This window comes from Aspergillus wentii (assembly GCF_001890725.1).
Source record: "Aspergillus wentii DTO 134E9 unplaced genomic scaffold ASPWEscaffold_2, whole genome shotgun sequence".
Classification (NCBI taxonomy): Eukaryota; Fungi; Ascomycota; class Eurotiomycetes; order Eurotiales; family Aspergillaceae; genus Aspergillus; species Aspergillus wentii.
The window spans coordinates 4,559,399-4,579,587 of record NW_024467833.1 but is presented as its reverse complement, the minus strand read 5'-3'; the positions used below and the strand labels follow the sequence as shown (position 1 = coordinate 4,579,587).

The following is a 20,189-nucleotide window of genomic DNA, read 5'->3' as shown; positions in this document are numbered from 1 at the left end:
CCACTACATTGTGTCATTCCTTTCCACCATGATCGTGGAGATTATCCAGAGTCGGTACACCGTCCATGCGGCAGTGCTCTACGACTACCTCCAGGCCAAGTTCGGCACAGGCCAGTTTCAAGTGATGGTACAGTGACCTCGCCCGCCACAGTGGGACTCTCTGAAACCAAAGACTAAATGCTCACTTCGACTCAGGAGCCAGAAGATGACGAGCAATGGAAGATCCAGGTCCCGCGCGAACTGACCTATGTTTGTCATCTCCTTTCCCCAAAATCTCTCACACCTGCCATTACTAACTGTTTTTTCTTCTCGTTCAGGACGAGAAAATTGAAATCCAGACTAAATTCTGGGAAATAAACAAGCGACACCGCAGTAGCTGATAAGCCTGGTGTTTGTGTGCCTCTTCGTTTCTTTTTCTGGGCGGAGCAGCCGCTCAAACGAGTAGGTGGTGGTAGATCATCCAACTAGCATACACGAGGCTGGCCTGAGGTAGCATCCTGGAACAAGGCTGGAGACAGTGCTTTTTAGCCTTGGCCGTGTGAAGAAATTTCATAGGTTATAAGTAGGCAGTAATCCAAAGCACAATATTATATCAAGTTAGACCTATTTGATATCGTTTATGAGCAAGAATAGCCGATAATGACAACAACAACCAATTCCAGAACAGACGGACTAGATGGTTGGGCCTCGTATCCTCAGAATCTGGTATTATCGCCGATTGAATTACATGCGAAGCACTATGATGAACGGCTTTCGCGCCTGGGGAAGAGATTATTCGTGGAGCATGACGAAAGCCAAGCAGGGATTTTGGTGTTTGGCCCTGCTCTCCCGGGTCAGTCTGAATGAACGAGCAAGATAACCACATAATTGCTAAAGTATTCCTCTAGACGGATCGAGAGACGTCGAAGATGACCGAGTCGACTCAACCGCTCAATTGAGAACTCGTTTCCAGCGAGGAAACCCTTCTTGTGTCTTGTACAGTGATGCCCTATCCAGATAAAGGCAAATGACTCGATTCTAACTGCGCAAAAGTTTCCTCCACCAGCGATATTCATGGAGTCGACTGCAAGTGTCGGAGACCTTCTTGAGACAGCTCTTCACCCTTCTCAAAGTCCATCCGGATTTCTTAGAAATTATATTCTTATTTGGTGAAAAGATCGGCCCTGTGGAGGAATCTTTTGGCTCGTTCTTTTCCCATTGCCGGCCGCAGAATGTGCAGAATCCTTTTGTCGAACCAGCATGCAGCTACGGTAAGGGTCTTATCCAAGTAGAGTCGCATGAAGCAGAGCTAATGCTTGCAAAGATATCGGGTACAATATCAAATACGCGGCTCTCCATATGAGATCATTCCCCAAGGACCCCTTCTCCATTCGAGAAACGGGGGTTTATCATAGCTTCAACGCCAATACGCAAAAATCCAGCTGGGTCTTTCTCCAGGCATCCGACTCGCTTCGTGAACGAATAAAGCACTGCTTTTCGCGCACAAGTGAGTCGCAGGCAATGGTGCAGTTTCAGATCCACGGTATGGTACTGCAAACTGCATCGCATGGATGGCGGGATTATCTCGTCTATTTGGAGGAGACATTCTCCAAATTGGTAAGTTCCACCTCCCCTCTCGTTGCACTCAAATTGCATGCATAATAACACTCCCAGGTGGATCGAGGATTCTATACAAACATCAACGGCCCACAGTTAGAAGGTGACTTTGAGGTGGACTTTTCAGACATACGGAAACTGCAGATTCTCACGGATAAAATCCGGAGGTTACTTCAAATCCTCCAGTTGAATATCACCCTCGCCGAGCAAATGAAATGCTCCATGCAGCGAATCCGGAAATATTCTCCACCAAACCTGTCTGTCGCTTTTGATAATGTTGAATCCTCAATCGAGATGTCCATTCTCCAACATCGGACATACAACAGCCGGCTGCAGTCTCTGGTTGACCGTGCACAAGGAATCAGTGGCTTGGTAAGTATCTATTACATGAAAAAATAAAATACAAGCGATTAACAGGAACAAGATCCAAAGTATATTAGAGATTCGAACATCGGAGAGCAGCAAGAAAATCAACAACAGGATGCACGAGCTGGCCGAGAAAGGTGTCCAAGAAAACAAGCTCATCAAAAGATTGACATTCCAGACAACACAAGACACACGGTCCATGTCCGTGATTAGCTTTATATCTGCCATCTTCCTTCCGGCAACCTTTCTAGCCGTAAGACCTACTCCATCAATATCTTTATACCTGGCTGACATACCCGCACAGACGTTGTTCGGAATGAATTTTTTTGATTTTCGGGGAGATGGTCTCACCATAGCCACGAATTTTTGGATATATATTGTCATGGCAGGCGCATTGTCCGGTATGACTGTGCTTCTTTGGTTCTATTGGCAACGAAGCGTCAAGGCGAAATACATGTCCGAAAAAGATGATATCGAGTCGAACAAGGGCAGATCCTGAAGCGAAACGAGGTAGACAGTGAATTTTTCTTTTTTTATTGGCCACCTGTTCCTGTCCGAATGACTCGTCCTTGCCATTTTTTTTGCAGTTTGTCTATTTGTTCGTAGAATTTTTGGGAATCTTCCTCGGCTGTTTTGTTTAGTTTGAATGTACATGCGAGGTGTTTTCCTAGGGTATGCTTACCGCGAAGACCACGGAAGCAGAGGCGTGCTTCCGTGTATTTTTTATAGCCATTGGGCGGTTCTGGGATTTTCATCGGTATGCCTGTCTCGATAGATATTTCATGAACCCCGACGTCTTCGAGAACGACGGTGTGCTGCCCAGCGACCCCTAGACGAACCTTTGGTTCAGAGGTCACTTTAAGTGAAAAATTGGTCCGCTTAGTTTCAAATTTGACGCAATAATGCTCCAGGTCCACCTACCTTTGATCAAGACTAGTTTTTGAGTCATCATCGACAGAATGGCCACGTGCATCCTAGGCGCAAGGGCCCAGCTCGTATCGTCCCAAAGTTTCTGATCCTCTTCATCAAAGTCCCCCTCGGACCACAACTGTGTAGTTGCATTGTCAATTTTCATAACAGGCGTTGGTGTTGGTCGAAGGAAGTTGTTCTTTTTGAATAGGGCAAAGCTGTCCAAGCTGTATGATTTACTATAGCTTCTCTTAGTACACAAGAACAATAATAATCGGACAGGTTTTCCATACAATTCATATGCATACTGATTGGTCATAGCAGCCTGTAAGTTGAGCATGTCTATGAGCTTGTAAGCAGCGCTGGTGCTTATTGGGCATACTTAACACTAACCTCGAAGATTGGCGAATTTATAGGTGTAGTATCGGCGATCGGGTTGGTAAAGCGTCACATTGAAGCCTTTCCTTTCGTCGGTGTTGGAAACATAATCAGGAATAATACTTGGATATTTTTGGCCCATTCGCATGACTGGGAGCCGTCAGAAAGTATCCCATCTCATTCACGAGATCACTTACATGTCTCTCTAATTTCGTGTAATTGCATATCCGCCGATTCACGAATGAAACATCGGACCAGGAGTGATTGATTCTGGGCCAGTCCGTGTAAAAGCAGTCCACATTTTCTCAAGTGTGGGTTAAACATTTCTCTGACAAGATGTCCGCGCCTATACACTGTTAGCCTTAAGTGACTATGTCATGTATTAGGGACGCAACTTGCAGTCGACAGTTGGCATTCAATGGACTATCAATCAGCCTCCTCCCTTCTATATCCTCCCAGATGTCTCCTTCTGGAGATGTAGAGGGTCGGTCGGGGCCTCGAGGCGTAAGAGCGTGATAATAGAGCTCCTGCAAGCGAGTAGCCACAGCTTCAGCTGATGGACACCCTCCATCGCCATCCCAGAGCATTTCTTCCACTAACCCAAAAAACGACTCCGTGAGGAATTTCTGCTGAAAGTGGTCGATTTCTTCGCGATTCTGGGGCCGCATACTTCGCTTCACTTTATCATGCAGTTTCTTATGTCTTTCTCGTACCGATATTTTCATTTTCCCCTTATTGTGGAATCGCATCAAGGCATAATTCTGGCCTTCCTCCATATCTTGTTTCCGCTCACTTCGATACTGCTGGACCCCCTCTTTCTTTTCCAGGTCAAATGTTGCGATCTCTGAAATGATGGCACCAAGCGACCATACATCCATAGGTCGTGTATAGCGCCCGTCTTTACTTTGGGGGGCGACATAAGCTCGAGAATCAAATATATCGTCGGCTATGGAAGGGTTTGAGTCACCAATCGGCCCGGGAGACTTGAACTGTAGAAGTCCGAAATCTGAAATTTTCATCGTTCCCCGGACAATTAGGATATTTGCAGGTTTTAGGTCTCGGTGGTAGGCGATCCTGTCGTTGTCCTTTCCATGCAGATGTGCCAGCCCCTCCGCCAGGCCTTGAACTTGTTTCCACAATTCCTGAGGTCGAAATGATGTGCCATCGCTTTTAAGATAGGTGCCCAAGGTCTCGCTCGCTTCTTCAAATAGGATAAAAAAGTGTTTCCCGTGGGAAAAGGCCCCAAGAGCGGGCATCAGATGGCCATGGTTTATTCGTTTGAGGTGAAGCAGTGTAAACCATTCCTTCAGCCCGGATGTATTGTCGTCTGTATTGAATATCTTGCGTGCAAACCGCTCAACCTAGGGACAAGTAATTGATAATCAGTATAAGACAGGAATTGAAGGGATTCACTGACGTACGTACATTATTACGACGAAATTCCTCCCCCCGGTATTCATCGAACGGGATGCGAAAGCCATATACTTGGCCAAAATCGCCTCGCCCCTTCCGCTCCTCGTCCTCGATAATGGGCAAAGTTTCGTATGAGGAAATCGTCGTTGGCTGCCTGCATGGCTCCAAGGTCCGGATTTGAAAACTGTACTGGTCGCGGAGGATATCACTGATGATCTCCTGGCCTGCCACTCCAGCCCCGCGGAGGAACTCCAAACTTCCCTCGTTGAAAAACGTGGTATTGCTGAGATAAACTTCATGCTGTTGGAAAAGGTGAATCAACCCCGCTCGGTGATGCCAGATAAGCAAGGCGTACACCGTCACATAACTTCCAAAATCGTTTGGATTAAAGAGCGCTTCACGATGCTCCAAGGTCAGCCCAGAGTCTCTGGTGCAAGCCGCGCACTCGCACAAAAACACATCTCTTAGGCAGTTGTTTGTCGCGAAGATTTGTTTAATCTTACTGATAGGAAAATATCGGGTGTTAGATGGCAGAAAAGTCGACTTGGGTTGTTCAGAGGCCTTCGACAGCTCTCCTCTGGCCGTAAAACAGGCCGGGAGAGCCATGATATCAGCGTACAATTACGTAGCACTGCGATAAAAACAGGGGCTTGCATCCTCTCAACAGAGGTAGGGAATAAATCAACACGTTCTGGCCGCCAGCTATATACTAGCAGCAGAGGGCAGCCTTGTTTGCCCGATGAAGGCGGGTGAGGTGAAAGTGCAGGGATAGCACTGAAGCAGAATAGCCGCATATTGACTATTTGTAATAATATACATTAGCTAGCTGTATTCAGCTATCTTGTTCTTTCCGAGCCATATCATTCGGCGGGTTATCCAAGCGCGAAGATAGGTACGAGGCTGTGTAATATGCATGTCGATGTGGGTAAATATTCAGCTTGTAAAATCCCCCAAAATAGGAATAGAGTTGTTCGAGGCGAGTCCCGCAGAATCTAAACAACAGGAGATTATTGATCTACGGGATAAACACTGATCAGCAATGGTGTTGGTATAATCGAGCCCACCGATGATGCAAGGGTCAGGTGACGTTTGCCTTATTCTCAGTTGGACTTGCCTTTCACCCTCCCTGGGTAAATATTTGCCCAAAAGACGTATCCTGCAAGCACTAAGAGGAGGAGCGTGGAAATGAAGCTGTTTGGGTGATGAAATGGGGCGAAAAGGAGAGAGAGAAACGCGATGGACGAGGAAGTCGAAGCGGCGGGGTTGGATTAGCCCGAATAGGAAATGGCCCTGCTTGTGTCTGTTGCTTATTTACAATAATGCATCATAACCCAAGACACTACTATACATGCTTCACATTACTTCTAATGAAATATACTGAATTACATATTTTATGGCAAAATTGACAAAAGCTTCAATGATGCTGGCTCCTCCAGCTGTCATCCAATGTGGAGCATTGAAGTGGGTTCACAACTCCCTCTTGACGATCGCCCCATCACCACGAACACCGCCATCACTCGCATCTGAATTCGTCCACCACAAGCATACCCAGTTCTAGCCTGATATAGCTATATAACTCCTCTATAGCCAATATTTTTCCATGAGCGAGCTTCAAAAGTCCTTTGCCAAGTCAAAACTGGGCAAATTGCCGCCCGATCCCCCACAGATCTTCGACTCTCCCACCGCTGGTGCTTCCTCCTCGTCGATGCATCCCCTCGATGAAGCCAGTTATGACGATGATTCCTCGTCTGCTTCGTCAACAGGGACTATTGTTCCATCCCCTAGCAGACAGCTGTTCGCTAGACCTGGTCGAGGGTGCGTTTTCCCATCTCAATCACACGAACTGCTACGTATATATAACTTCATGTTACATCGACATGCTGCATTTTTATATTGATTCCAAGCCCTCACCATCTGTCATTCTTTTCTTTCTGATAGCTTCACTAATACTCCAATAGATCATCATCCGCTTTAACGTCATTAAACTGGACAGATTTCTTCACACAGGAGCTCTTCCTCCCCGAAGAAAACAATAACATCAACATCGTCCACCATGTCTATCTCACCCCACCCACCGACTCCGGTCCCCTTTTCGTCATGCACCATGGAGCTGGTTCATCCGGCCTCTCCTTCGCAGTCTGCACAGAGGAGATCCGGAAGATTATCCCGAAAGCAGGAATCCTGTCCCTAGATGCGCGGGACCATGGCAGCACAACAACGACAAAAGCCGATGGCCACGGGGAAGTTGAGCTTGATCTGAGCTTGGAGACTCTCAGTCGCGATCTCATGTTTGTTATCCGTGAAACGCAGTCCAAGATGGGCTGGGATCACCTCCCAGATATTGTGCTTGTAGGCCACAGCTTGGGAGGCGCTGTCATCACCGATGTTGCCAAAAAGGGGGAGCTTGGTCCGAAGTTGCTAGCTTACGCAGTGCTGGACGTTGTTGAAGGTCCGTATCTGTTCACTCGCATTCTAAAAAGTTTATTTCATAACTAAAAGAGATGCAGGTTCCGCAATGGATGCCCTCCAGAGTATGGAAAAGTACCTCTCAACACGCCCATCCAGATTCCCCTCCCTAACCTCTGGAATCGAGTGGCAGTATGTGAAATCTAGTTCCTCCTATCTAAACATGTACTAAAAACGATTAATAGCACTCGATCCCGCACAATCCGCAACAGAGTCTCAGCTCGTGCCTCTGTCCCTTCACTCCTATATGAAGAAGAGAACCCTGCTGATCCATCACGGCGATGGGTCTGGAGAACTAATCTAGGAAACACAAAGCCTTTCTGGGAGAACTGGTTCGTCGGGTTAAGCCGGAAATTCCTCGAGGCACGAGGTGGAAAACTGCTTCTTTTGGCTGGGACGGATAGGCTGGATAAAGAATTGATGATTGGGCAGATGCAAGGTGTGTATCGCCTATGTTCACTTCAGTCTGTTGCTTACTCACAACACCCAGGGAAATATCAACTTCAGGTCCTTCCCGAAGCAGGCCACTTTATCCAAGAGGACCAACCCGCTAAAACGGCTCAGATCTTGGTGGACTTCTACAAGCGGAACGATCGGAGCGCCCTTGTCCTTCCGCCAAAAGTGGCAGACATGCAAGCCTCTTCTGCTATGAAGAAAGGCGTGGGAGCCCCCGATGGAAAAGTGCTAGGGGATAACGAAAGAATTGGCTGGACAAAGAGGCCATAGACTGGGCATGGGATCCTAGTTTGTAGTTGTTTCGTTGAGTAGATTATGTTCATCGAAGTGCTCTCAATAGAGAAAAGACTTTTGGTACAAAACATGTTTAGATTGCAAAAAGCCCTTCTTGATAGATAGATGGATAGCGCAACAAATCCACCGTTAACCTAACACCGATGCCTTCTTAATTCATGCCGGACGCCGCCCAGTAGTATCCAGCCACCAAATACATGCAACTGTCGAATTTGCTCCCAAGGGGTCCAGGAGAATGTAGACAAAAAGAACAGAAAAGGAAAAGAACAATGGGAATAGAAGTTCGGGTATCTGGCGCCAATTTGCACGTAATTCAGTCTTCATCAGCTCCACCTCCATCATGGAAGATAAGCCCCTCCAGCAATAATCAAGTTCATGTTGGTGAATTTCACCTGGTAAACCGGACTCTTCTTGGTGGGGAAAGCACTGATTTGATCGGGAGTAACGACCACGTCCTTGCCCTTCTTCTTTCCCATCCCAGGACCAACGGAGCCTGAAGCTTGCGCGCCGGAAGCAGGAGGATTACCAGCATCGACCTTTGTGCCGGCGCCACCTTCTCCAACAACGCGCCCCTGTGATGGGTCTTGAGCAGGACCGGTAACATCCCACACACGAACAGTTCCATCTGCACCTCCAGAGACCAAAACCGTGGATTCAACACTCCAGCTAAGAGACCAGATGCCTCCTTTCCCGTGACCGCGCATACGCTTCAGCAGCCGACCAGGAGCCAGGTCCCACAGAAGAATTGATCCATGGTCATCGGCAGAGGCGAGGAGCTTGCCATCGCGACTGCATGACAGCGCTGTGATATTGCCGGTATGTCCAGTGAACATACGAACTGCATTACCCGTGGTAACCGCCCACATGCGAACCGTATGGTCAGAGCTGCCCGTGAAAACATAAGCTGAGTTTGGATGGAAGCAAACGCAATCAACATCCTGGTCATGCCCAACAAAGAAACGTTGCTGGCGAATGTGATCCGTAACCCAGAGACGGGCTGTCTTGTCGTGGGAACCAGAGACAAAATAGTGTCCGTAAGGTCCCCAAGAAAGATCCCACACAGGCTGATCATGTCCCTTGTACACAACCATGCACTGCCACAAGTCTAAAGACCAGAGCCTGATAGTCATGTCGGCAGAAGACGAAAGCAGCCAGCGTGCGTTAGTTGGTGCCACGGCGTTTTCCGTGCGAGTAATCGACGGAGCGAATTTCACTGCATAAACAGGTCCGGAGTGGCCGATCAGACGGCGAGAGTTGGATGGGGCTGTATCTTCCACGTTGTCATAAGTCGTTTCGATCCTCTTTCCATCCATGCTCCACACGCGGATATATGACTCCTGCATACCAGCTGCAACGAGCATGTTGTCATCGGAGAAGTCCAGACAGTTCACCCCATCATAGGTATTGTGGAAGGTGAACATGCAAATACTGACGGCGGGGCCAACGCCACCAGTGCGGCCTTCAATTCTGAATCTATCGCGGTTTTCTTTGACTTTCTGAACTTCCATAGCAACATCACGAGCCGTGGAAGGGGGATAGGGGATATCAGCGCGAGTAGGAGCCTCATCATCTTCTTCCTTTTTGATCATTTGATCAAATTCTTGGATAAGAGTATTGTGGCCAGGGCCGGGAGGGTTCTTCGCATCTTCATCGGCAAGTTCGCCTCTGACATCAGTTGCCAGTGTTTCTTCCATGGGAAGCTTTCCAAGCTTAAGTCTAGGCAAAGTGCCAGCCATAGCAGGGTTGTCACCAGTATAGGCTGAGCCAGGGTGGTGCCCGGGAATACCTTCATCTTCATTAGGGAAAGTCTCTCCAGTGCCAGCTTGGCCCATTAGGGCAGCGAAACTGAATCTGTCATCGACCGCACGCTCCTTTGTGATGATGGTGCAAAAGCTACTGAGAATAGCAGACATGACTGAGCCCCCTTCCTTTTGCTTGCTTTCCAAGAACTGCATGAGACTCGCGAACGCCGGGTTGCTAAGAACCAAGCGGTACTTGTTGCCACGATAAAGTTTGGCTATGGAGTTGTCCTGCACATGCTCAGGAAGACTGATAGGTTCTAGTCCACGCACATCATCGGTGTGCTCTGGTAGGAAAAGGTTCTTGTTGAGGTCGAAGAATTGTTTGGCTTCTTGTGGGTAGAAAGAAGTCACCATGTTGAGGAACGAGTAAACGAAGAGTGGCCACAAGACACGTCGCAGTTCCGGCTATAAAATGTAAGCATACAGCCGAGTAATAAAGTATATGGGTATCATATCGTACCTTGTACAAGTCCAGATTATCTTCAACCCAGACCTTGAGTAGATCTGACAAAGAATTGCGTTAGCCAGAGTAAAGGCCCACATTTGCTTAATGCACTTACCAAAACCGAGTCTGTATTTGGGACGTGCATCCTCTCCAAGAGGGGGCAAGGGGCGACCGTCGATCTCTTGATTCGCAGATTCCATGCGAAGCATGGCCTCTGTACGGCTGTACCCCTTTTTGGCCAAGTAGTCGATGACCTATCAGAAACACAAATGTCAGCCATCCAAACAGTGCACTTTATGGAACAACGAGCTCATATGCTTATGAAGAATGAACAGTACTGTAAAACGAGGCATTTTGGCAGTGCGGGCGCAAGAGGTAGGAGGAAGAAAAGCAAGATAGCAAATGAATGACCTTGGGAACAAGATGAGGCCGCACATCTGCGGTCATTGGAAATCTAACAGTTAATCCATCTCCAATACCAACCGAAGATGGATCAGCTGCAGGAGAAGCTCGAACAGTTTCATCTGATTCGGTGTCAGAGCCACGTTGAGGTACCCCGCCATCCCCGCCACTGTGGACTGCAGCTTCCTCTGTCTTAGCTCGAGCTACTCTCCGAAGGTTGTACCTGCCATGACTTGGGAGTGACTTTGATCGTTTTGCAGTATTCGGCAAGTCATTGCTCTGTTCCACAGGGGGCAGGTGCGACCCAGTGTCCATGAAAGCACCTTCAGAAGAAGCAGGAGCAGTAGTAGAAACGGTTTCAGGAAGAGACTGGTTTGGCACTCCCAGATCTGGCTCCTTTTTTGTGGTATCAAAGGATCCTATATCCGCCGGCTGAGCTGTCGCTTGCTCGACAGTCTTGCCATGGGAGGGAGAGACGGCACTTGAGGCTGCGGGGACAGTTCCAGACTCGGTGGCTTCAACGCGCTGAAGACGAGGCCGACCTCTAGGCCGACCAGTAGAGGGTTTGGAGGGGTTGGGCTTGCAGGAGCGCCTTTTTCTCTTTGCCATGATGTGCAATGAAGCTTGGCTAGGAGGTGTGTTCCAGGAAATGGACAAAGAAAGGGGAGGTTGAGGTCCCTCGTAAGAAGATGAAGAGACAAAGAGGTGCAGTAAACAAAGAAAGGAACACTGCCAAAGCAGTGAAGCACTCTCCTAGACAACCTGGGGAAGCGAGATCGGAGCAAGCCGCTAAGCATGAGGGCATAGAGCAAAGTGCACAAACATCCATGTCTGCTACAGTGCAGCCTGAGGCGAGCAACGCCCATCTGATAGCGCTTCGAGGCATGCAAGCGAGCTCTAGCCTTTACTCCAAGCAAGTCCGACCTGCCATGGGAAGGAAGCCAGTCTTCGAACTGAAGCTCTTCATCCATTCTATAGCATGACAGAGGCCATCCTTCCACCACGACAAGAGCAAACATTGCTTTATCCATAATGACAACCAAGGCAATGATACATATTCAAACTTTGGGCTTTTGAGGAAAATGTACTGAAAAGTAGGGTATTCAAGGGGCAAAAAGGGCGATGACTTCTACGACAAGAAATCGATATGCGACGCGCAAAACACCATTGAAATGAAACCAAACAAGAGCCATTTAAATCGAACAAAACACACTTACTATTTGATTCAAATTTTGCTGCGACATGGCGCCGCTTGGAGGAGGAGGAGGCCCTGGAGTCGGTGCCCCGACTGGCGGAGTGCCTGCCATCGGCTGCTGGGGAGGCATCGACATGCCACCACCTCCGGGTCCGATGCTTCCACCTCGAGGTGCAGGGCTTGGGGCCCCGCCTGGCGCAGACATGGCCCTGTATGTCCGATTACGAGCAGACTTCTCTGCCGGGACCAAAAGTAACAGAAAGGACGGGAGAAAGGGATGTTTAATCGACAACGATGATGGCTGGCGGAGGTTTTGCGAGCCTCAGCGTTCTGATATTGGGCTATGGCATTTTGGGACTAGCGCCTTCCCCGACTTATCTAAGCAGCCCCTAGTTCCCCAGGTCTCTGACACGTGATGGCGGCGTGTTCTGCCTTCAACTTTCTGATCGTGACGTTGTTGAATTAATTCGTCTTTTGAGACACCGTTCCTCGAGGCCCTTTATGGTTAATCAAAATGGCTGATAGCAGGAGTTCTGGTAAACCTGACCAGACATTCACATCGGCCGATCGGATTCGACAATTGAACGATGTCGACCAGGTAAGGAAATTGATTTGCGCTCAGAGTCCAAAAGTCAAGTGGAAATCAGACCTCAATTGCTCACTATCTCAATTTTAAAAATGATAGGATGTGGCAAAACTCATCCATTCCGCCGGTCTTGCTATCCAAGCCCTGACCAACGCCAGGTCAAACGATACTTCTTCGACGGACAACTCTCTCGACTCCCACAAAGCTCGGTTCAAGGAAGCCACCTCGCAGTACTTTGCCCTCCTTTCATCCATTGATGTGAGACTTCGTCGCCAAGTCTATGCGTTGGAAGAAGCTTCCATCCTTGCGCCAGATTCTACCTCCCGCGGGAACGACGCAGCCGGCGCTGGCGGGGCAGCCGCAGCTGCTTCCAATCCATTGGATATCAGCTGGCTGAACAGCAGAAAAGACACCGTAGGGAAAGATAAAGAAGCTGAGCTGTGGGCGGCCGCGAGGGGGTTTGTGGAGCAAATTGGCAAGCCGGGGGCAAAGCCAGAGAATGGCAATGAGAGAATGGAGGTTGATTGATTCTAAATCGAATTTATATTGATCTTTCTCAGCCAAGTCTCTCTCTCTGGGAGCCTTTTCAACCGGACATGATGTCTGGCTCAAAATGGCCGCTCAAATATGGACCATCAGACATGGCGGTTTTCACGAACGGTCATTGCCCGGTATGGCTACAGTCTACGTGGGGGTTTCCGTTTACCGCGAAGTTGTCTTCGCTTGAGTGGCCGCTATGGCTATTTTCTCGGACAGCTGAGGCTTTAATGATACCCAAATGAAATGATATATCTACTAAATATGGTTTAAACAAAAAGCCCTCCAAGGAAGCAGCATTCATATGCCAAGCCTGTTACAACGATAAAACCTTATTCTACAATTCCAATATTGCAAAATACCATCAATATGTATAAATGAAATTGAAGTGTCCGCTAATCATAGAGCCCCAATAGTACATACAGCTCGGGTCCATGAAACTCGAAGAACAGAAAACAAGAACAACTCATAGCTCAAGTATCAATGATTGATGCCATGCCATACCTCGGGAAGTCTAACTGGAAGCCGACAAAGCCAAATCCTCACAATAGTGCATAGGTTACCTTTGCATAGATTTGATCATCTCAATATGGTTGGCTCTATCTTGGTTCGTCTCCGACAAGGGTGCGAGACCTATATTGTCATTAGCATTGCATAGTATGGCACCGGAGTATCTAATAACAAGTATCCACTTACTCCGAAGTTCACCAACGACATCCTTGGCCTTTCCAAAGTAGACCTCCTCTACAAATCGACTCTTATTAGCGCTGCACGTATGTAAAATCAACAAAGAAAGCACTCACGCAGCAAGTTCCTCATCTTCAATTCCATATCCTCAACCAGTCTGCCGACGTTGGCAACATGGCTTGCATCCGACTCAACGGGCAAGTCAACCTCCACCTGACGGGTCATGTTTCCACTAAGGTCCATCTCGCCGAGGGAGTCATTTTCACTAGCAAGGTGAAGAATGACCGTGCTGGTCAGCTTGTAGTGGGACATGCGTGCACGATCGGTAGCCTCGAAAACGTGGATGCTGTCCCATTCTCCCGAACTCTTAGCACCCGGTGTGACACCTGAACATGACAACGTCAGCGATCAGTTCATCAGAGATCTAGAAAATACTCCACGGCAGAAGCCACACACCCTTCTTCAAAAGTATAACACCAGCAAACCCATCATCCAAATCCCAAAAGTACACGCTACCAACTCCGCCCTCATAGTACAGGTCCCGGTAGACATCAAAGGCTTCGTTAGCCGCAACCTCAAGCTTTCTTACCCGCTCGCTGGGGACAGTTCCATCCTCAAGCGGGGGGTCGAATTCATTGCTCCAAGGCGAGCGGTAGCTGTCTCCATCCCGGTTGTAGTCGCAGAGCAAGTAGTCACGCTTGGTCTTGGGGCAGCGGCGGATTTCGAGCGGCTGGTCGACGGAGGAGAGGAGGTCTTCGGTCAGGTCGGGGATGATGGTTGTAATGGCCTGGAGGTTACGCTTGGTGTCGCGGGGGTTGAGGCGCCGAAGCAGGTCGCTGGATGGGTGATTGTTATGGTCAGTGGATAGGCTTCAGGTGGGGTAATGGGTTCACCGTTTCTTTTGCAAAGAAACAGATCGTGGGATGGATGGCATCTGGCATAGGGTATAATTGAAAAGAGAAATACTCACAGCGCACTGTCGAATTGTGCATCAGCCATTGTTGCGTATGTTGAGGGTGATCTGGTCTTGTATACTCTGTTCCGTTCTCGTGGATGGACCTCGTAGGTTGGGCGGAGTAAGGTGCGTGGCGGTAGTGATTGGAACGTGGCAGTTAGATAACCTTCTGTACTCCACATGCTTCAGGGGAAAATAAAGCACTGGCAGCTTCGGTTTAATATTATAATCTTACCTGCTTCATGCAGTTTGAATTAAAAACAATATGTACAATTAAAGTAGTCTATGCAATGATTTTAAATAAACTCAAAGCCGAAATAGGTCGTTCAATCATGTCATCCAACTCCATCTATAACCAACGCAATACTCGGGGTTTATTCAAGATCATCGCTATCATAATCAAAAACCGCCTTGTTTGTTCGCTTTGGTGCGGGGGTAGGCTCTGTCCCACCGCTGAGCAGAGTGTCGATATCCGGGAGATCAAAATTGCTTTCAAGATCATCATTAATGCTTGTTTGCGAAGCACAGAACGCTTTCGCCTTCAGCTCATCCAGAGAAGGCAGGACTTCTGGGGGCGACGATTGTCGATTCTCATCCCGACAAAAAAGTTCATCGTCTGATTGTATGAACGGACGGCTGGGTCTGGATTTGGTCCGAGGCTTGGGAGTTTTGGGCTTTTGCCAGGTTGATTGATCTCGAGCAAGAGAATCTTCTTTTGTCGACTCAAGTTCCAAAATTTTCTTGTAGCGATTATCGCAATCAGAGCTCACATTGTCCATTTTTCGCAGAGCGTTAATCATCCGGTGAGTCATTGATCCATGTCTCACTACCTTTGTAGGTCTTGGAACAAGTTGTAGACGCGGGAAAGCATCATTCCGAGGGAAACGAATGAACTGTGGGCTGGTACCTCCAATATTCTGATAACGATGCTCGAGCTCCCTTTGCTCAGTTGCGGTGAGTTCAACTTCCTCAAGCGACGGTATATCGACAGGCTCCGGTGTTGGCGTCCGAATGCGCTTCTTAGGAGCCTTTGCCTTTGTATTCTGGTTACTTTCACTCTTTTTACTCGCACTTGCTTTGTCCTCACTCTTTTTGGTATTACTGCCTCCCGCAAGGCTCGATGCCTTCGTGAAGCCAGTCTCGACATCATCAGGCATGTGGAACGTTTTCGGTGGTTTTTTTGGTGCTCGCGCTCTTCTCCTTGGTTCGGGAAGATCAGAATCTTTATTCTCAACTGGAATCTCGATATGCCTTTTATCCGCAGCAGGTCGCACGCCTGGCGGAAGGATGCGTGGAGATTTGTCGTCGTGGAAAGTGAATCGAGAACCATTCGCAATCATCTGTTGCATCTTTTCGTAATTATCCTTTGCCTTGATGTACGATTCCTCCTCTTTCCCTTGCATAAGAAGCAAGACGATATTTCCAGCCCTTTTACGGCCGGTACGCCCCATTCGTTGGAGCATTCGAATTGGTGATGCAGATGAGTCGTAGCACACGATAAGATCAACCTCACCAATGTCCAAACCTTCCTCTCCAATGGAGGTTGCGACAATGGTGTTATACGTTCCCTTTTTGAACTTCTCCACAATGCCGAGCTGGGTCTTTTGGTTCATTCCCTCCGAGTCCTTTGCACTACTCTGGCCAACGAAGACATGTGGGCGAATCATAGGCCCGTATCGTGACAAAACCCTCACAACCTCTTCCGCGCTGTCTCGGAAGTGTACAAAGATCATAACCCTCGTCACCGACTGGCTTTCGCCTTCGCTGGTACCTTGGCCCTCGCCTGCATCCATGAAATGATTCAAGACGACTGACTTCAAATATTCAAGCTTGGGGTGGCCAATAAATTCAGGGTTCTTAGTCCAAGGTTGAAGGTGACTCATCAGCTTTTTGTAATTGTCATCTTGAACAACTTGACGCTGGTATTTCCCTCCTTTTTTCGGATCTATCCCAGACTGGAAATGCATGAGATGGCGGTAAAATGGTGTGATTCCATGATACTTGAGGAGATCAATGGAATGGGCCAAGCTAGCAAGAACAGTAAAGATCGAATTGACTTTACCCTTCAAACCAAAGTGCGCATTTCTGCCAGCATCAGACAACATCCATTGCTGTCTCGCTTTGGTGAGTCCATATGCAGTCAGCATCATTGGATCTTTTCCCCAATAAGCATTCATAGTATTGAGTTGGTTGACGAGCGGTTGCAAAACTTTAGAAAAGAGATCCATGCACAGGACCATCTCCTCGGAGTTTTGGAATGTCTCTACATCGGTGTTTCGCGCGTGAACATACTCCCTGATGTCAATGGATTGTTCAGTCCGAATTTCGACCCTTGAAATTTCCAGTCCGTCAATGACAGCTTGCACGGATTCCACTGTGGAACCAGGGGTGGCCGTCAAAGCAAGGACACGGAAGCTCTTGTTAAATCGACGAAGGAATTTGACCACTTCCACATAGGCATAGCCACCAGTTGCCCTGTGGGCTTCGTCCACTACGAGCAGGACAATTCGCTTTGGGTCGGCTATGCCTGTCTTGAGGTCGTTTATCAAGGTTTGGGGAGTCATGAAGAACACCCGCTTGTTCTGCCACTGCTCTGCTCGGATTCCAGGCGCTGCCTCTCCAGTAAGCATTGTGGTCTGAGAACGCGGTATACCAGCGATGCCAAAGCACGCAGAAATTTGTTGGGCAACCAGAGGCTTGGTAGGAGCCACGAAGACGATCTGTGCGCTCTTTGTCCATCGAAACCAGTTCAGCATGATTGTTGCGGCAATGAAAGTTTTACCGAGACCGGTGGGCAATGCTACAAGCAGATTATGAAACAGGCCGCGCTGGGTAATGTTGTACTGATAATCTCGAGTTTTGCCCAGGTTTGTTGGATAGACCCACGTACGAATAGCCTCTTCATCTAGCTTATGCTGCGTAGGAGGTTCATTCTTCTCAGGCGGTGCCAAATCTTGCTCATCTATCTGCATCGGCATGTCCATATTTCTATGGGCCATATTAAACAGGGTGGTTTGGCGCAAACCTGTTGGTTGATTGCGGCTTAAGGTGAATTGAGTCTGAACGGGTCGAGGGGGAGGAGACAGCGAAATATCCGAGTCAAATGCATCCTCTGGTATATCTTCAATATCAAAGGGAGCGGGGTCATTACTTTGTCCTCCCGAAGAAGCCCTTGGTTGTGGTGCGGGGTCTTTGGGTGCTGGCAAGGGAGCCACTCTAGAGATTTCTTCCTCGAATGAATTTAATGATGCCGCAATGGCAGCCTTCATATCCTCGTCGTCGTCAAACTCATCCCCAGCAGCACCCCCACTTGCACCATTATCTGTCGGGACGACAGTGTTGTTTGTAGGCGGTTTCGGAGGATCGGGCTTTTTCCATCGAGGGCCACGGATCATTTCTGGGGGTGAAGGAGGTTGGGTCAATTGCGTAACGAAGATGTTCTCCTGGAAGTTATTGTTTTTGGGGACAAAGACTTTGTGCTTGGTGTGTGCTTCTTTGTCTTCTTCCTCGTCTTCCTCGTACGGCGGGAGTTTGTAATCATCGTAGTCCTCATCGTCGTCGATAAAGGAGTCTGACCCTGACAGAAGACTGCCATTGTCGTCGAACTCATCTTCGGTTCGCTTCTTTGGCTTCTTTCCTCCATTCTGACCAGATTTGCCAGCTTCTAGGCGACGCCGCTTGGCTGGCCGAGGGGTCTCGGATCGATTCGATCGCGTTGTCTCTTCCGGAGTCCCAGCAACGAGAAAATCGTCGTCGTCGAGATAGCTCATGGATTCATCAACATCGGACATTTCGAGATTCGACTTGGCTCAGCCAAGCCCCAAAAGTCCGACCAGACAAAATGATTCTCTGATCGTTATCGCCGACTCGAGGCGCGTCGCGGTGTCGCGACATCATGTGATTGCGATAATATGTTTGTCTGGTTTGCATCTAGTAGCTGCTGTCAGTCAGCTGACCATCTCCGCATCGCGTATCTTGAATTTAATATCGAGTCAAGTTGGAATTGTTTGTGATAACCTCAGTGGCAGACGGTCAGATGATTGCCTTGCGCTGTGAAGGAAAATCAAGTTATCACCATGGATGTACATGTATTTTTGGCCATCATGAGCCCCCCTTTCATGCTGTTTTGATGATCGTCGTCGCCCTCGTGAATTCCAACTGTCAAACCCCGGATCTTCACTGCTAATATTCGACGATCTCCACTATCATTTGCTCAAAGAATAATAACACCCTATGTAGGATTGCAGCATCGAATTCGCCTCAATCTGGCTGTGTAACCCTGGCCAAAATACCTGGTCCAGTAGCAGGTCAGTTCTCAATTTCAGACTCGGCCAAAAGCAAGGCAGGGTCTGCAGTGAGGAGACCAAAGACCTTGGGAGGCGATACTAGAGCCTTCCACCAGGCGAAATATGGTATCAAGAGATAGCATTGAATCGCAGTGCTTCAATTCTATCCTGTTCCAGCTAATCACAGGGCCTCGAGCGATACTAAAATCCTAAGAATAAATCCGTCGCCTGAAACCCCGCTAATAGGAGAGCGCCACCCTGGGCCAGAGCCGTTGTGTGGTTACATACAGACAGCCCAGCCTGTTTACTTGAAGCTCGTCTTTCCCCTCGGCTTTTTCTCTCTCTTTTCGTTTCTTTTCTCTTCTTCCTCTCCTATCCTTCTTCAGACAGAAAACTCGTTTAAGTCGCTCGTTTTCGCAGCAGCCACTTTCGTTCCCTTTCTTGTACTTTTCGTTTTCTCACTCCAGAAGAATTCCTTCTCTCTCTTTCATATCGCCAGAATGAAGCTCACTGCCATTGCTCTCTCTTGCTTGGTGGCCCTGGTCGCTGCTCAGGAGTCCACCTCTGTCAGCTCTGCCAGCTCTACTACCACTGAAGCGCCTGCTTCGACCACCAGTCTGTCGGCTGAGGCTTCGTGTGCTGCCAAATGTATGTTTTTCTTGCAATAAACTCACCAGAAGCGAAGTCTGTACTGATTGGTTCTCTTGTCTAGGTGGCACCACTGACATCTGCTGCACTGCTGCGTGCTATCACGTCCCTTGCCCTAGCGACAGCCAGGCCAATGACACCATCACTTGTGTTGCAGCTTGTCCTCAGGGCAATGGAACTGAAAAAGAGACAGAGGCGTATGCTTCTTGCCAGAACAACTGCTACAGCTCTCACTTCTTTGCTGCTACCACTCTCCCTGTTTCTATTACCACGGGCTCGAGCGAAGCTACCACCACTGGCTCTTCCACCAAGGCCTCTGGTTCCAGCGGTATGTTCTTCCCATGAGAAATATGACGCAGGAAATAATCTAATATGAAACATAGCATCCGACTCTGCTTCCGAAACTGGCTCCAGCTCCGCTACTAGCTCTGGATCTGAGACTACCGAGACCCCCAACGCTGCCACTGTCAACCAGATCAAGCTGGGTGCTTCTGCTGCTGGTCTCCTCGGTCTCGTCGCCGCTGCCTTAGCCTTGTAGCCAGATGCCAAGCGGGATGATCTGATAGCAGACGATACGATCTACTGACGGGAGTTTAAGGGAGGAACAGCGTCTTTAGTACCACGGGATTATTGCATTTTTTTTTTTTTTCAGTTTTTACATAGTTTATCTTCGACTTGTGATAATAACTTTTCTAGCCCGATGGTCATCATCATTTGTGGCTTTACTTTGTTGTCTTTAACTTAAATTAATTTTTAATCCATTTGTGG

At 48.4% G+C, this 20,189-nt stretch overlaps 9 protein-coding genes across 9 annotated transcripts; 5 read left to right on the top strand and 4 right to left on the bottom strand.

The window, feature by feature from the left end:
- Window positions 1-1,027: 1,027 nt before the first annotated feature.
- Window positions 1,028-2,461, top strand: ASPWEDRAFT_105628 (uncharacterized protein; the record flags this gene model as incomplete). The annotated part of the gene is made up of 5 exons (XM_040827743.1): window positions 1,028-1,250; window positions 1,304-1,596; window positions 1,654-1,968; window positions 2,021-2,101; window positions 2,141-2,461. Coding segments are annotated over 5 exons (1,233 nt in total), but the record flags the coding sequence as incomplete, so codon positions are not given.
- A 354-nt stretch (window positions 2,462-2,815) lies between these two features.
- Window positions 2,816-5,268, bottom strand: ASPWEDRAFT_106302 (protein kinase family protein; the record flags this gene model as incomplete). Its single annotated transcript, XM_040827795.1, has 6 exons — window positions 2,816-3,089; window positions 3,165-3,213; window positions 3,265-3,399; window positions 3,447-3,553; window positions 3,640-4,604; window positions 4,675-5,268. The coding sequence occupies 6 exons, from the start codon at window positions 5,266-5,268 to the stop codon at window positions 2,816-2,818; spliced, it is 2,124 nt and encodes a 707-aa protein (XP_040693463.1).
- Window positions 5,269-6,262: 994 nt separating this feature from the next.
- On the top strand, window positions 6,263-7,854 carry ppe1 (putative ribosomal protein/carboxylic ester hydrolase (Ppe1); the record flags this gene model as incomplete). Its single annotated transcript, XM_040837310.1, has 5 exons — window positions 6,263-6,477; window positions 6,621-7,111; window positions 7,170-7,260; window positions 7,314-7,567; window positions 7,619-7,854. The coding sequence occupies 5 exons, from the start codon at window positions 6,263-6,265 to the stop codon at window positions 7,852-7,854; spliced, it is 1,287 nt and encodes a 428-aa protein (XP_040693462.1).
- Window positions 7,855-8,216: 362 nt separating this feature from the next.
- On the bottom strand, window positions 8,217-11,136 carry ASPWEDRAFT_169609 (putative transcription initiation factor TFIID subunit; the record flags this gene model as incomplete). Its single annotated transcript, XM_040830490.1, has 4 exons — window positions 8,217-10,085; window positions 10,141-10,184; window positions 10,241-10,379; window positions 10,537-11,136. 4 exons carry the CDS (start codon window positions 11,134-11,136, stop codon window positions 8,217-8,219), a joined length of 2,652 nt encoding a protein of 883 aa, XP_040693461.1.
- A 633-nt stretch (window positions 11,137-11,769) lies between these two features.
- Window positions 11,770-12,138, top strand: ASPWEDRAFT_169608 (uncharacterized protein; the record flags this gene model as incomplete). The annotated part of the gene is made up of 1 exon (XM_040830489.1): window positions 11,770-12,138. The coding sequence occupies one exon, from the start codon at window positions 11,770-11,772 to the stop codon at window positions 12,136-12,138; it is 369 nt and encodes a 122-aa protein (XP_040693460.1).
- A 98-nt stretch (window positions 12,139-12,236) lies between these two features.
- Window positions 12,237-12,836, top strand: ASPWEDRAFT_169607 (mediator of RNA polymerase II transcription subunit 11; the record flags this gene model as incomplete). The annotated part of the gene is made up of 2 exons (XM_040830488.1): window positions 12,237-12,320; window positions 12,408-12,836. The coding sequence occupies 2 exons, from the start codon at window positions 12,237-12,239 to the stop codon at window positions 12,834-12,836; spliced, it is 513 nt and encodes a 170-aa protein (XP_040693459.1).
- A 568-nt stretch (window positions 12,837-13,404) lies between these two features.
- On the bottom strand, window positions 13,405-14,531 carry cap2 (F-actin-capping protein subunit beta; the record flags this gene model as incomplete). The annotated part of the gene is made up of 5 exons (XM_040837309.1): window positions 13,405-13,478; window positions 13,542-13,589; window positions 13,649-13,918; window positions 13,989-14,368; window positions 14,503-14,531. 5 exons carry the CDS (start codon window positions 14,529-14,531, stop codon window positions 13,405-13,407), a joined length of 801 nt encoding a protein of 266 aa, XP_040693458.1.
- Window positions 14,532-14,886: 355 nt separating this feature from the next.
- On the bottom strand, window positions 14,887-18,278 carry mph1 (3'-5' DNA helicase; the record flags this gene model as incomplete). The annotated part of the gene is made up of 3 exons (XM_040837308.1): window positions 14,887-14,909; window positions 14,939-15,503; window positions 15,564-18,278. The coding sequence occupies 3 exons, from the start codon at window positions 18,276-18,278 to the stop codon at window positions 14,887-14,889; spliced, it is 3,303 nt and encodes a 1,100-aa protein (XP_040693457.1).
- Window positions 18,279-19,273: 995 nt separating this feature from the next.
- Window positions 19,274-19,959, top strand: ASPWEDRAFT_25578 (uncharacterized protein; the record flags this gene model as incomplete). Its single annotated transcript, XM_040832745.1, has 3 exons — window positions 19,274-19,421; window positions 19,486-19,749; window positions 19,805-19,959. The coding sequence occupies 3 exons, from the start codon at window positions 19,274-19,276 to the stop codon at window positions 19,957-19,959; spliced, it is 567 nt and encodes a 188-aa protein (XP_040693456.1).
- Between the last annotated feature and the right edge of the window lie 230 nt (window positions 19,960-20,189).